Source organism: Channa argus, chromosome 20 (genome assembly GCF_033026475.1).
Source record: "Channa argus isolate prfri chromosome 20, Channa argus male v1.0, whole genome shotgun sequence".
Lineage (NCBI taxonomy): Eukaryota > Metazoa > Chordata > Actinopteri > Anabantiformes > Channidae > Channa > Channa argus.
This window is the reverse complement of record NC_090216.1, coordinates 16,571,969-16,587,545: the sequence shown is the minus strand read 5'-3', so window position 1 is coordinate 16,587,545 and position 15,577 is coordinate 16,571,969. Positions and strand designations below refer to the sequence as shown.

General features: G+C 40.6%; 1 protein-coding gene across 1 annotated transcript in view; it reads left to right on the top strand.

The window, feature by feature from the left end:
• Positions 1-15,577, top strand: part of cacna1g (calcium channel, voltage-dependent, T type, alpha 1G subunit) — a 256,257-nt gene that overhangs the window by 107,861 nt on the left and 132,819 nt on the right. Inside the window, exon 5 of the mRNA XM_067487999.1 lies at positions 10,427-10,524. Coding sequence (XP_067344100.1) covers positions 10,427-10,524 — 98 coding nt within the window. The remainder of the gene's footprint in view (positions 1-10,426; positions 10,525-15,577) is intronic.

Below are 15,577 nucleotides of genomic sequence, written 5' to 3'. Positions count from 1 at the left end.
GGCAGAATCAGATGCCTGAAGCTGATATTACTTAACATATTGCTTTGGTAACGCGTTATCATCAACAGTGCTTTTACTTAGTTATCTAGTGTTTTTAATCTTGTTTTCATTTCAAGATATTTAAGAAGAGAGAGATATATATACTGCTTAGTCTGATTTACCTTGTGTGCACTAGCACACGAGCTAAATCACTAAAACTTTGTCAATGTGTAGTATTAAAGTTTGGTAAAGCCTTTAACAGCCAAAAAGAGAAACTCCATGGTGAACCCATCATCCTGACCTTTATCCCTATCATCTCACTTAATTGAACGAGGACATCACTATTAAGTTTCTAATGATCCGCTGATGGCTAAAACACAAGCTTGGCATTTCGAACCGGCTTTAAATATTCAACACATCCTCTTAGATTTCACACGTGTGCTTGAGTCACACTTAAAGGAGACGACAGAGAAACTCTGAAGCTCATCCTGAGTGTTGCCTCCTTTCTCCTCCTCATGATTTATTGATGACACTTTGGATCGGCTCCAGCCCAATTTAGGGGACAGCGGAAGGGAGAAGTAGTGTAAAGATTGAGGAGGAAAGGCGAGGGTGGTAGAGATGTCAAGAGGAAGGCAGTGAGGGAGACAAAGTGTCCAAGAGGCTGTGAGAGAGACACAATGTGGAAGAGGTGAAAGACAAAATAAGTGACTATAGGAGAGGAAGAGGGAGAACTCAATGTACATTTAAATCTTAATTAAATTGTTTAATTGCTAAATGTTTTGGGAGCTAAGCTTTTTTTCTTTTTTTTACTGCACCAGCTGTGTGTAAGTTGAAACGCTGTAAAATGGGTTTGAATTTAGTGTGTGAGTTCTAACAGTCTAACCATACAGTGCCTTGCAAAACTATTCATACCCCTTGAAATTCTTTACGTTTTGTCACATTACAACCACAAATGTATTTTATTGGGATATTACGTGGTAGACCAACACAAAGTGGCACATAACTAACATTTACCATTTACATAACTGTGAAGTGAAAAGAAAATAACTGGTTTTCAAAATGTTTTATGAATAAATATCTAAAAAAAACAAGTAAGGTGGTATATTTGTATTCAGCCTAATTACTTTGGAAAACCACTTTTTGCTGCAATTACAGCTGTGTGTCTTTTGGGGTATGTCTCTACCAGCATTGCACATCTACAGTAGAGAATGAATTTTCTGCCCATTTTTCTTTCCAGAATAGCTCAGATTGTTACGGAGATTCAGTTACGTAGGGTCAGATTGGATGGAGAACATCTGTAAACAACTTTCAGTCCTAACACATGATCTAAACCATTCCATTGTAGCTCTGGCTGTATGTTTAGGGGTTGTTTTCCTGCTGGAAGGTGAACCTCCTCCCCAGTCTAAAGTCTTTTGCAGTCTCTAACAGGTTTTCTTCTAAGATCGCCCTGTATTTGACCATCAACTCCGAGCAGCTTCCCTGTCCCTGCTGAAGAAAAGCATCCCCACACGTTGATGATGCCACAATCAGGTTTCACGGTGGGGATGGTGTGTTCAGGGTGATGTGCAGTGTTAGGTTTCAGCCACATATAGCGTTTGGCATTTAGGCCAAGAAGTTAAATTTTGGTCTCATCTGACCCGAGCACCTTCTTCCACATGTTCGCTGTGTCCTCCACATGGCTTGTCACAAACTGCAAACGCGACTTCTTATGGCTTTCTTTCAACAGCGGCTTTCTTCCTGCCCCTCTTCCATAAAAGCCAGAATTGGACAATCACTGACAGACCAATCTCTTTCCCAAGCCATCCAAAAGCGCTGCTCGGTCCAGTCCTTTTGCGTTACATGCTGACGCTTAAGGTGCTCATTTGCGTCAGTGATTTATGATCAGAAACTTGCAGGGAAGTAAAATGGAAATATTAATTATTAATATTTGGTGCCTAAAGCATGGTATATAAAGACAAGGGACTTTCCCACAATGGACAGGGTTCGACTGAAGTGAGAGCTCTTTGCTTTAATGATCATTACACAACATTGCAGATGGGGCGACTGTGGCGCAGGGGCTTGGTTTGGTAACCAGCTCCTCCCGTCCGGAAGTGTCCTTGAGACACTGAACCCCAACCCCACCTTGGGAAACCTCTTTATCTGACGCTGTGGGGTGAGAATGTGTCGCTGAAAAGCAAACTCTGATGCAGAGGACAAGCTCGGCAATTATGTTAGTTGCTTAACATGTTTACTTATGTTCTTTAAATTTCTAGTTTACTCATTCTTGCTCTTGACATTGGACCTGTCAATACTTAAAGGCAGCTTTATTGAAACGAGCTGTGTTTCATACTTTCTTATTGATTAACTTTAAAAAAAAAATGTTTTACATCCCTGCTTGGTAGAAATATTTTCCAGTCTGTCTGCTAAGCTAGGCCAACCATATCCTGATTTTAGCTCTAATTAATGCACATTAATATATTCTTTTATTTTGCTTGTCTTTAGGAAGAAAGTTAATAAACAGATAATAGACATTATTCCCCAAAATGTTGAACAACCTTTTGGAGAGAATATGATGCTGAGTAAGGGGTAATTGAAGCATATTGCAGTCCAATAGGAATCAGACAAGGATACAGTGTCTGTGAACAATGATGGCCATTAAACAACCTGTCCACTGCAGTGGGTTTCTCCCTACCCTCTCCTCCCTCCCTCTCTCTTTTATTGTGAGCTTGCACTGTGGCACTAAGGCTGGGCCGCTGTATTTTCTGTCCTAAGTGTCCTCTTCCACCTGGGTCCTCCTCCATTAGCTAGATTATTTCCCCTACTACAATCGGGTCAGCAGATTGGCCATAGATTATAAGTCAGAGGCAGAGAGAGGCATGGGAGTGGGGGGGGGTGGGGGGGGGTGGGGGGTCTGTAAAAGGTTGAGCAGAAATGTGAGCAGAATGATGCACCTAAACCAGCACCTGTTTTATCAACTAAATCACAATGTAGTTGTAGAGAAGAGCATTGTGCAGCCTCTATTGATTCACCCTGTGTGTGTAAATCAAATGAGTCGCTGGTGGGAAATCCACTCAGTGTGCAGGAAGTAAATACTCATGTGTGAATTGTAAAACGACCCAGCAAACCTTGAGCTAAAGAAGTAATCTTGTCTTCTGAACATTATATTCCTATACAACTATACAAAAGTCATTATGTATTTCTAGGGAACATAATGAGTTAATTATTGAACCATAAACAATTTTTACTGTACCCCCCCCCCCCCCCCACACACACACACATGCAAACACAATCATAACATGTACTGTATAGTAGCAACACCTGCAAACAGACTGATTTGAAAGAATTCGTGCCTCGAGATGAACAAAATGTTGTTTTATTTTGAATGATTGCAAGAAGCCAGGGTATCAGTGGGTTCCAAGCTCTGCAGTTCTGCAGAACAGAGAGTCCCTCAGGCATAAGACCACTCACAGGAAAATTGGTTTGTTGAGTTTAATTTTGTTTGACCTGGGAACAGTGGCTTTAAATTGGACTATTTCATATGCAGGAAAGAAACACTGTCACTGTCACATTTTGCATGCGCTGTTGTTGCCATAGTTTCCCTACATTTACAAAATGATAATAAGTTCCTCGAGGGAATGATGGTAAGTACATGACTTTTACGGTTATGTTATTAAATATGTGATATTAGCGTATCTTGTTTTTATTCTTTTAAAGCAAACTGTAGCACTTTGCCAATCAGGCATTTAACAGAAACTAGAATATGTACAAAGTGTAACTGTGTGGGGACTTTGAGGACGGTTTCCCTTTTTGAAGCACCCGCACTGTTTCCAACACACTGAATGTCATTCCCTGCCATTTGCAAGAGGGGGATCTCTGTGAGCCTTTTGCTCAGTGGCAAGAAATATGAAAATCCCCTCACAGTATCTGGTAGTTGCGATGGAAAAGAACAAAGTTTAGTAATCGACCTTGACTGTAAAGAAGAACGCAGTTAACATTTGAGTTAGATAAGCAGCAGTCAGTTGATGACAAAAAAGTGTTGCTGATGAAAGAGTTTAAATCTGAATCAGCATGAAAACACTTCATCCGTCTGTCCTCTGGTCTTTGCTCTCTCCACTGCTGCCTCATGACGGTTAGCTGTTGTCAGCGGCTGCATGATCTGGTCAGAATCCATATTGCCATTATTGTGGGCTATACTGTATCATGAATTGCAATTTGAAAAAATTAGTCTCATGAAAAATGCAAATTTGTGTCGAAATGTGTTTTTCGGAACTCAAACATGTTATTAATTCATGTTCCCGCTTGTACTGTATAAACTAAATTGCACACAGCTTCCAGTCTGGCCTCTGCCATCTGTTATTACCCCCCCCCCCCAACAGCAAGGACTCACTAACAAAATATTTAACAACCATATAACAGAGCAAAGTGATCCACTATTATTCGTCCACTTCCTAGATTATTCTTTTTAAAAAATTGTACTGAACCACAAAACAATGTACTCTCTTTACTAAAATGATACCAATAACTTTGTACAAAGTGTACTTTTTCCTATATACCGTGCAAAATGTTAACTAAAGTCCACATGCTACGTCATTTTTCCAGGCAGAAGTTTACATAATTATTCTTTTAGAACTGTGAGACTTTGTGAGGTCAGCCAAAATTCTGCACACATGCCCAGGAACCACCATCATCAGAGTGCACCACTTAGTTGGTTTGTCCACCTTTTGAAGTGATACCTTGTGACTCCATTCTGGTCGACTCCTCCATAAGTGGAGGACTAAGTTGTACTCTGCCTTCATGGTTTTCTTTTAAGTAGCCTCCTCAAGTCTCATGCAGTGACAGTTACTTTCATCCACATGAAGAGTTCCCAGAAATGCAGCATCCTCCATTGCAGAGGCTAATGTGTTCACCTTGTCAATCATTTTGGCATCACGCCCTTTTGCTTGCTGTGATTATAGGCTGAATACCTGACAGGACACGGTTTTTGGCTTTGGCCTATGATGTAATTTCATGGCATATATTGTCCCTGCCTGAAAGTAATTTTTGTGTGCTGTTTACCAGCAGGAGTCCAGTTTTAACAGTCCGTGGTCTCCTGACCTCCTGCTGTCTCTGGTTGTAGCCAGGAGAACGGCCATTTTGAACAGGCGAAGTGTCAAACTTTACTTTCACCATCACATACACGTCTACCTCCTCAGCCATCAGAATCCTTGATGTTTGAAAGTGAACTTTTCAAGTGGGGGCACCTGAAAGTTATCCATACGTTTCCAGCCTCTTCGCTTTAACTTTGTAACGCTGGAAACGCCTCGCAAATCTGGAGCTTATAAACAGAACATGGTGCCATAAGTTATTAATGCATGTGCTGTCTTGTATGAATAAAACATCACAGACCTTTGAGCATGTTGTATTACCCCCTCAACTCACTGTTCCCACCACTGTATCTGTTTTACGCATCCTAACACAACAAACAACACAATCAAACCAAGCATAAAACATACAAAATTTTGTAAAATTGTACAATAGATATGGGACAATAGGTCCCATGTCCAGATATGATTGAATATACAATATAGGCTTCATTCAGAATACAATTAAAAGTTAAACAATAATTTATCATTGCAAAACACATGATCCATTTCTTAAAGTGACTGATGGGTCATCTCTTTCTTTTAGGGGCATAGATAATGAGTAAACTGCACACAAGCAAACATGGGGTCCTTTTTTTACACCTGTACGTTCACCACAGTGCTGGCTGCACACATACATATTCAGCTAATCAAATTACAGCCTTTTGCAGTTGTTGCAATTGTGCAGGTTTTTCAGCACAATTGCGTTTCTCTTAGTTCAATCATCAGCACCGCTATTGTCCAATGACCTGAATGGCAAATATTGCTTTGATGTGTGTTGTCACTTTGTGGGTGGGTAACAGTTTTTACCATGGTCAAAATAGAATATCCACTTGAATAATATACCGTATACACAGACACACCCCACAGTCAAATCCACCGCTACAGACAGACGAACACATCACAGCTGTCCTTCACTTTTCTGTCACTGATGTGGGGGCGAATAGAAATCAAACAATCAAATGTGACTGAGGGAATATCAGAAGAGAGGACGGATGACTGGTGAGTTTCTAATAGGCAAGAAATGTAATGTGAGCAATGTCCTGCTACAGGGGTCGGGTAATATATTTCAAAAATTCAATAAACGATTGGTCATGTAATGTGGCGATAACAGCAGGGTCACACAGGTGAAAGCACCATGTGATCACTCAAGTGCCGTGACTTCTGAAGATAAATGTGCTGCGTTCGGACGTAATAACTTCTACCTGAATGTGATACTTAGTATTTATGAACATTGCTCAATATTTCATGAATCAACGCAGAGGTGGCCAACTTCAGGCCTTGAGAGCTGCAGCCCGACTTGTTTTTAAACTATTCTTGAACAACCCTGCTCCTCCAGCTTCTGATTGACTGACCACATCTAATCCATGCAGCATTTCCTGACATGTTCAAAGGAGAAACAAGCTCTTTTTCCAGAGTAAATTCTGAGCAAGATGTTTGAGTTGTTTGGTCTTGAGACTGTGGATAGAAATAGAAAAATCAGTAGTACAGTACTACTTGTTTTTGGAGGGGTGGGAAAAACGCAAACCTTAAAACACAACTGTATGTGTTTTTTTTTATTAAAACTTTACAAAAAACATTTCAGAATCCCCACAGCAATTTGTCAAGTTGCTCTGCAGTGAGAATGCCCCAGTTCATCTCATCAGTTTTTCAGCAAATGTATTTGCAACTATATTTATCTCATAATTTCTTGGCCAATAAAACAATCGGAGGCTCTCCAGCCTCCGATCAAGCATGAAAACTGAGGTCACTATCAAAGTTTGTTAATTCCGTTCAGATTTTCTCAGCGTATCCATCATGATTTGGGTAAAATATTAAAATGGGAACCCAGACAGAGAAAGGATGAAACCACACACTGTGGTAAAGTTTCTAATACATGTTCAACATTGATTTGTTGTAGCCTGTTAGCCAATTGCTGTGTCATACATTTCTGACAAATGGGACTGGCGCCTACTTAATATACAGCAGTAACATCAGCTGCAAGATGATGCTTCTAAGATGGACAGAAGCTGAAAAGTCAGATGAAACAAAAAGGCAGACACATAAAGGTTAGGTGAGGACAGGACAGGAGTTAAATACTGGACACTGTCCTAGATTCCTGAACTGCCACGCATAGTTTTCCTATTATAGCTCTTTCTGGGGTGGCTTTGTCTAGTGTGTGTGTGTGTTTGTGTTTGTGTGTGTGTGGGTTTGTGTGCACACAAGGTGTTCGAAGCCTTTGTATTGAAAGAGTTGAAACTGGAAAGCTGTATCCTTCATATGCCTCACTGTTTTGGCACAAACACACTCATTCACTCATGATAAGTGAGGTCGAGCTAAAAAGCAAGCTGTCGACACTCCCAGAAGTGTGTGTGTGAGTGTGCACGATTGTGTGTTGTATGTGTTTGGGTGGCTTTTATTGCACAACTTATATGAATCTCATTACATTCTCCTGTGAGTTTGCCCTTGTAAAGATATTGCTATATCAAGACGGGACCGAGTATCGTTTCAGAGTGCGCACAACAAGATGTAAAGATGTTTTTCGTCCTCGACCCCCCCGAACGGAGGTCTGCTTTGTGTGCGTTTGTTTGGGAATTCTCCTCACACAAACTGTCTCCAAGGTTGGGGCCCCTTCCATTCTCTCCTGCTTCTCATTTCTTGTCCTCCTCCCCATTGCCCTCCCCCTGTATCAGCATCGTCGACGCTGGCACGGACTCCGACGAGCACAGTGCACGACTTCCTGCCGTTTTCATCGTTTGTTTGATACACTCCATTTCTCCGCGGCTGTTTCTTCATTCCAGATGAGAGGAGATGGGTCAGTTTTCACTGAGCATGCCGACATTCATCTGGCTCTCATCAGGGGCAGCAAGTGTTTTTTGCATGGACTATTTTTCAACAGACATCATTCATCATTTGCTTTTAAGTTTGTTTATGTAACTCTGTCTGACAAAAAATTTCCCCAATATTTGTATTCGATTGCTCTGGGGATTTATAGCGTGTCTGTCGACTCAAACATGACTTTCCCATTGGTGTCCTGATAATGTTACCATGCGTTCCCACAGGGACTGTACTACTCTGCACTGAAATCGTGGTGCCTTTATTGGGCTGTTGCCTGAATCAGACTGAAATTTAGTTTTATTGTTCAGTGTGATGTTGTATTCAGCTGCTTTCTCTTGTCCTGTAAACATCACAGAAGTGCAGTAGTAGATAATAGAAGCACCATTACACATAGTAAGCCATTTTTTCTATTTATATATTATTTATATATTTTCTTTCACACAACTGTTAAAAGAAATAATACTCATTTGTGTGTGTGTGTGTGTATAAGGCTAGTTAGCCTACTTACTAAACACACTGGAAAAGGGAAAATAACACATGTTTGTGGATGATATTAAATTAATATGACTAATTTGGAAACTTGAAGCCTTTTTGTTGTCATCAGACATTTTAAAAATATTTTGCACAAATGGAGAACAGTTTTTGGCCACACCATCTTCATGGGAAGTATCTTTTGTTAGAATCTTTTATTAGGCTTGTATCAACAGGAGGAAAGGTTACAGCGAGTAAAAGCAGTAACTAATAAAAGGTTTGGAATCTTGTTTGCTCTGTCTGGATAAAAGTCAGACTGGAGGGTCCATGTTTGGGACATATTTACAGAGTTGCTCTTCAAATCTCAAAAGTAAAGGTTTAGTAACTATAGCAAAAATAATCTTCAGTCTTCTTTTGCTCTTTTTTTTTTTTTTTTTAGGTCTTGAGAACCATAATGGTAAAAATTCATGCAGCACAGGTGAATGGAGTCTCACTTTGGCTCTGAAGATCTCAAATCAAGTTTACTCAAGCTTGGCAAGTCTCACTGATCTACAGAAGATTATGTCCAACTGTTTTCACAGCCTCTCTGTGAGACTTGTCAATTCTCTTGTGTGCTCCTTGTTTTTCTTTGACCGTTTTAAATCCTGACATTTCCTGTTACGACTCATGTTTTTTTAATTGGGTTTCTCTCAGTTCTTTTCCATGCTCCCAAAGTGATACTTCTTCCTTTATGTTTCTATCACATAACATTGCTAGTTGATCCCATTTGACCTGAATGACCTGAAACTGTTACGGCACTTTAAAGCTGGATGATCCAGTTAGCTTACTATCCCACTGCAGGTGACAGGAGGGCAACTCCGTGCTTTTCTGTCAACTCTTTACCCACTTAACTTTCCTGTTTAAGCTTGTGTACACTTACAGTATGTGTGATTGTGAGAGACTTTGATCCTGGTTTATTACTTTTTTTTGGTGTAACAATGAAAATGTCCATACTGTACTCGGTCAACTTGAAATATTAAGAGTATTAAAGAGAACACACACAGTTTTACATTCATTAAGGGAATTTCTTGCCCTGAAGGTGACCGACAGGCTTGTGCACACACATACTTATGCACTTACACACACACATATACTGTCCAACATGTGTTACAAATTTGTCAGACAGACAGACTTGGAGTCAATGCGAGCAGGGAATTCCTTCATCTGCACGCTGCACATGTGCTCAGCATCTGCTCCACACGCAGGAGGAGAGAGAGAGAGAGAGCGAGTGTGAGAAGAGATGACGATAAACACTGATCAAGGAACAAGAAAAATGTTTTTTCAGCCATTCCACAGTCTCTAAGCGCTGTCCTTCTAACCTTCTATGAAAGCCTGAAAGAGCCTCTAAAGAGCTGGTTGGAGAGGCTGAAGTGTGTGTGTGTGTGTGTGTTGCCGTCTCAAGGTTACAATGCACACTGATCTGATGCTAGTCTTTTTAAGTGCAGCTCTGTGGATGCCACATCCTCCTTTCAATGATGAGTGATTCACCCGCTCTTGACGTCTCAAAGGCGACGCACACATGCCACTTGTTTCTTTGAAGGTTGATTCAGCGATGGGAGAATGCGGTTGTCAGGCACAAGCACATTGCGTGTATGTTGCGCCCCATGTGTACGGACAAATAGAAGCACACGCACTGCACCTTGTGTATGTGTGACTCTGGTGTTGTTCTAACTTTCTGACTGCTTCTTTTTTTGGTTTTGTTTCGGTGCAATGAGTTTAGGAATGAAAGCATGTCGTTTTGCCAGAACACATGTATCGCAGTCGTCTCTAAAGGCAGGAATGTAATGATGTATAATTCGAGACTTTAAAGGATTAATTGCCACTTGCCATGTGAGAGTGGGTGACCATGTAATACATACAGTAAATAATTGGCTGCATAATGTATCCTTTATATTCTTTTTGTTTTTAATCCCAGACGATGAAGCAGATTGTCCTGTATGAGCTTCTATAAAAGTATTTAGTTTGTTTTATTAATCCCTGTTTTTTCTTCTCCCTCCCTCTCTTTCTCCATATGTTTGCAGGATGTTGGAATACTCCCTCGACCTGCAGAACGTCAGTTTATCAGCTGTGAGGACGGTTCGCGTGCTGAGGCCGCTGAGAGCCATCAACCGAGTGCCAAGTGAGTGCAGATCTACTGGCCCCTCGCGCTTCAGCTTCTAACTAGACTCTGGATCCCACAATGCTCTCTCTTTGATATTGCAACACTTTTTTGGCTTCTTTTAGAAACAAAAACACTTTTAGATTTTAAAGTAAAGCCAGATCTTGTACAATGGTTAAGGTTGGTCATAACTCTAAGCCATTGAGTAATATATATTAAAAAAAAAACACACTCTGCACATTCTATTAGTTTGTTATATAAATCCCTATGTTTGAAGAAGCCATATTATCCATACTGGGATCTTGATTTCTTCTTCATACAGCACCTCTTCTTCAGCTCTGTTTGTAACAATTTTAGTTCCTGTCTCTTAAGTCCACTCTGTTCTGAATGGCCACCTTTGCAGAAACCTGCTGGTGGGCCAGCAGTGTGGTGAGCCATGGCTGTTGAGAGCAAGTGTGAGAGCAAACATTGTTGGTGTGCAAACCCATAATGGATGTCAGTAGAGTTCAGAGAAAGTCACTGGGAGTTGCTGATAAACCTCTGAAAAGTCTTGCAACAGAGTCAACACAGCAGACTGAGAGACAAAATTGTGTGTGTTTGAGATTTCTGCTGCATATATTTAAGCTCATGTTCTGTGAATTTAGGCATTTTTCAAACATTAGGTGAATCCAGGGCAAAATCTAGGTGCTTCTTTTACAACAGATGCCCTTCCTGCTGCACTTATCCGGGCTCGGGCCTCGGTGGCTGGGCGTGGCCACACCTGCGGTGGGAATTGAACCCGCAGCTTTCTGCATCCCAAGCCAATGATCTACCAGTGATCCACCAGGCCCCCATATGGTACATTTACTTACATGTACGTCTTAAATAAGGCTGACATCGAATCATTCCTCCCATAGACCAATCATTGATATCTTGTGTCACATGATGGGTAGCAGAAGATATTTGCTGCACACCTGATCTTATCTTAATGTATTTGACTTCTCCTAATGTGCTGTGACACTTGTGATACAGGTGGATTGAACTCCTTCCTAGCAGTGAAATGTAGGTCAGGGGTGAGGTGATCCACATTTAGAATGCAGGCTCATCCTGTGTGTTGGTTTTCCCAGCCAGTCAGCTTTTGGATTTATATGCAATTCTCTAACTCACCGCTTTTTATTATAGGATTCGGGTTCATAGCTACACTCGCACAGACAAGCTATCACACTTGTTCATTGTGATGCACGCGCAAATCCCTGAGTTGCTTGCTGCATCTGTCATTCCTCCTTCCCACCCATCCTTTATCTCTCTCTCTCTCTCACACACACACACACACACACACACACACACACACACACACACACACACACACACACACACACACACACACACACACACACACACATCATCCTGACCCCAAAAAGTTCTATTTTCCTCCCCTGCTGTCCTCCATTAGTCTCCATTAGAGTTTAATTAGCACAAAATGAATTTCCATTGCGCACGTTAATGCTTAAATAAATCATAAACATTTTTATACCCACCCAGCAGTCCACTCTGTGCACTTATTCTTACCTTGCTTCCACCCCCTGCAATGCTTTCATTTAAATACAGACTCTAATTATATCATTAGCTTCTCGGTTGCTCAGAGGAGATTACAAGTGAGCAATGATCCCCAGGATTCGGATTTGTGTGTGTTTGTACATGCAGGTGTTTACCCCTTATAGGTGCATGAATGGGACATCAACCCCCTTCTCAGCTCTCCCATTCCTCTGCTGATAACGCTCCCAAACCTCTTCTGTAATCTCACGCTTTTGTCAATCAAAGCCATCCTGGGGGTCCACCACCGCTCATTAGGCTGCATATACACACTCAACAAGCGCGCAGTCACGCACACCGACTCGCTCATTAAGCATTAAACCATTCCTCATCCTAATCACAGGACTAATAGTGGCATTAATGTGTGGATGATTCGGTCTGAGTTCTGGCCCCGCGGGGAGAATGTCATTGGGGAAAGTGGTGGTGGTTGGGGGGGGAAGGGTCCCCCATGATTTTGTGTGTCTTCTATCTGTCTTCTACCCTTCAGCTGTGTAATCCAGTCCTATGAAGAAGCTAGTATTCATCATGACTTTGTGTGGGGATGTTTGTTTTAGCGCTCCAGCTATTTTGAGGCACACTTAACAGAATTTCATTACATGGATGCTCCAGTTCTGTGATGTGAATTCATTTTCTACACGTTAGACAGGATTTATGGCCCTATGCTTTTTTCTATTATTATTATTATTATTATTATTATTATTATTATTATTATTATTATTATTATTATTATTATTATTATTATTATTATTATTATTATTAAGCAGTTGTTGTGTGGGTAGGAAAGGGCAAAGCTACAGTTTGTAGAACTTAGTAGAACAGGAATCTGACCTGCCTAATTGGTGCAACCACATATCTATGGAGTTAAATAGTCTTGTAGAAGTATGACAAGTTGACACAAGGTCCATATTTTTCAGTGCATCTTGTTAGGTCATGATGGCTATATCTCATTTTAAGGTTATCCAGCTCAAAGATTTGAACTAAAGAGAGGGACCTGCCTGTAGATGATATGTTTAAATTCTGAATGTAGAAAGCAAAAGAAGAACATTTGGTGCAACCCCACCTGTTCTCAAGGTGCACAGACATGGGGATGCAAACTGAAAAGATCAAACCACCGGCAACACTTGCAGATTGTCAAACAACTTTGGTATATGACAACATGTTTCCGGCCGTAGCCTCGACCAGCCTAAAGACATTTCAATAGAACTGGGTGTGAAATTAAAATAATATACAAGCATATGTATGACACCCAGTCAAGCATTTACATTGGTGGGTGGGTATGACGTTGTGTGGTTTTTGACCAATTGACACTGGTGATACCATATTAGTGTGTGGGGATATCACATATGATGTACTCCATAATCACATCAAAAAAACACCAACTACTCAAACAACAAGTAGGATTACAATAAACCCAAAAGAAAAACAGATGAAAGATGAAAACACTACATATAATGTAAAAAGCAGTGAGATAAAGGAATCAATTGTATTGAACTAAAGTATTAAAATTAAAAGTTTAAAATAAAAAATCTAATGCTTCCTGTATAAATTCATTGAATTCTGGAAGTAAACATTTTTTTTAATTGGGGTTTATCACCTTTACCAATGACTTTCCCTGACCCTCAACCTCGTCTAACCCCAATAATCCGGAACAACCTCCTGCTAAAATCCCTTATTTCCAGACGTCTTCCATTTTTTGGCTTCTTGACACACAGCATGCCATTTGCAAAATATGGCTTTGCATTAGTTTTTTTTCTCTCTTTTTTTTTTTTTTTTTGATAATTGGTGTAAGTTTGGGGTTTAGAAATGTAGTGTGAAAGTGTGAAATTAACATAAATGCTAATGGCCCTAAGTGATTAGCTTCCAGGCTGACAGAATGCCACTTGCCCATTAACTGCAATTACTGTAATGCAAAGAGCAACAAATCTATGTAATAGGCCAACTGTGTCAATAGAAATCTACTCTATGGTACAGGGCGCTGAAAGGCACTCAAATTAATCAGGCTGCAATCGGTGTGCATAGACGGTCGAGAATAAATCTTCATGTTACGATAAAGAATAGGGAGCTGTTGGAGATCATCCATTCTATAGGAGCAAAGAGTAGTAACGTGTGTAGCCCAAAAAACGGGAGGATTTATTGTCATAATTCATGGTGATCTCACAGTTCAGATATTGAGTGTGTGTGTACTGAAGGTGGAAACAAAGCCAATGCCGATAATGTGTGTTTTGAGAGTGCACACGCAGCAGCCGGCTGCACGCCTCAGCTGACACCCTCTGCACATTAAATAGCTTCTACAGTTTCAGCGTGAATCCACAGGCCAACAGGGTTCTTTCGACCTGTCTAAGGTGGAAAAAGTGAAATTCTTGTTGATATGTGTCCACTGTTGGCAGTAGTGTAAGCCCTGAGAGCCTGGATCAGCTGATGTATAAACTGTTAGGACTCACCTCCCTCCACCTCGCTGTTTGTAGCCTAACATTGCTTTTTCTCTCTTTCTTTCTTTCTTTCTTTCTTTCTTTCTATGCTGTCTGTTACCTCCTACTTTAAGCCTGTATTAGAGCAGAAGGCTTGAGCCCATGTTTTTAAAAAATACACACACACACCTCAAACTTGCATTAATGAACACATTGTTCCTGGGCTGGATTCCATGTCCTGGGCTCTGGCATTGATTGATTTCCAAACATGGCAGCACTGCCAGTGGAAGTGACAGATACATTTCGCAGACTTCATCCACAGGCTGCCAACAAAACCCAAAGATCCCAGGCTGTGTCACCACAATATCACCAACAACCAATCATCCGCCACCTGATTGGCTATTACCCTCATGTTCAGTACCGGCTCGCTGGGACTTTGCAACAGGGCTGTCATTGGCCATGAAGGGAGACATGACAACTTGTGACACGTCTCTGTGTGGGTTTTATTATTCAAAGGGAGCAAACTGGCCAGTCATGTGTCCAGAATACAGTATGTTTTTATGAAAGACAGAGGAAGATCCCTGTGTTTGGGGGTAAATAATCATGTATTTTAGACATTGCTCATGGGATACAAAAAGATGCGGTGCCACAAGTGAGGTTGCATCATTTTATGTGAGTTTAAATGCCTCTGATAACCTACATGAGCAGCTTGCAAAAAAGACAAAATCTAAATCTAGATTAGTTTAATTATTGAGAAACCCAAACATTATTTTTTTTCTTCTTTTTTTTTTTTTCAAAGCAAACAGTTTCTCTACTAACTATTACGTACTGTCAGCAAATTTTACTTTTGTAACCTCGATTCAGCTGCTACCATACGCAAATAGTGAAAACTTGCCTTAATAAGTTTTAGCTTCAGGTCTCAAGGCACTGTAACCTAGAATACTGACTTTAATATGCTGAAATAGAGTTTTTCTGTCTTGGGTTTTTAGGAATAAAGGTGCCATTGTTTTACACAGAGAAGCAAAATAACTTTTATACCCAAAGGCTAAAATGGCACATTTATTTCTCAATCTAGCAGACAATATTTATTCCAA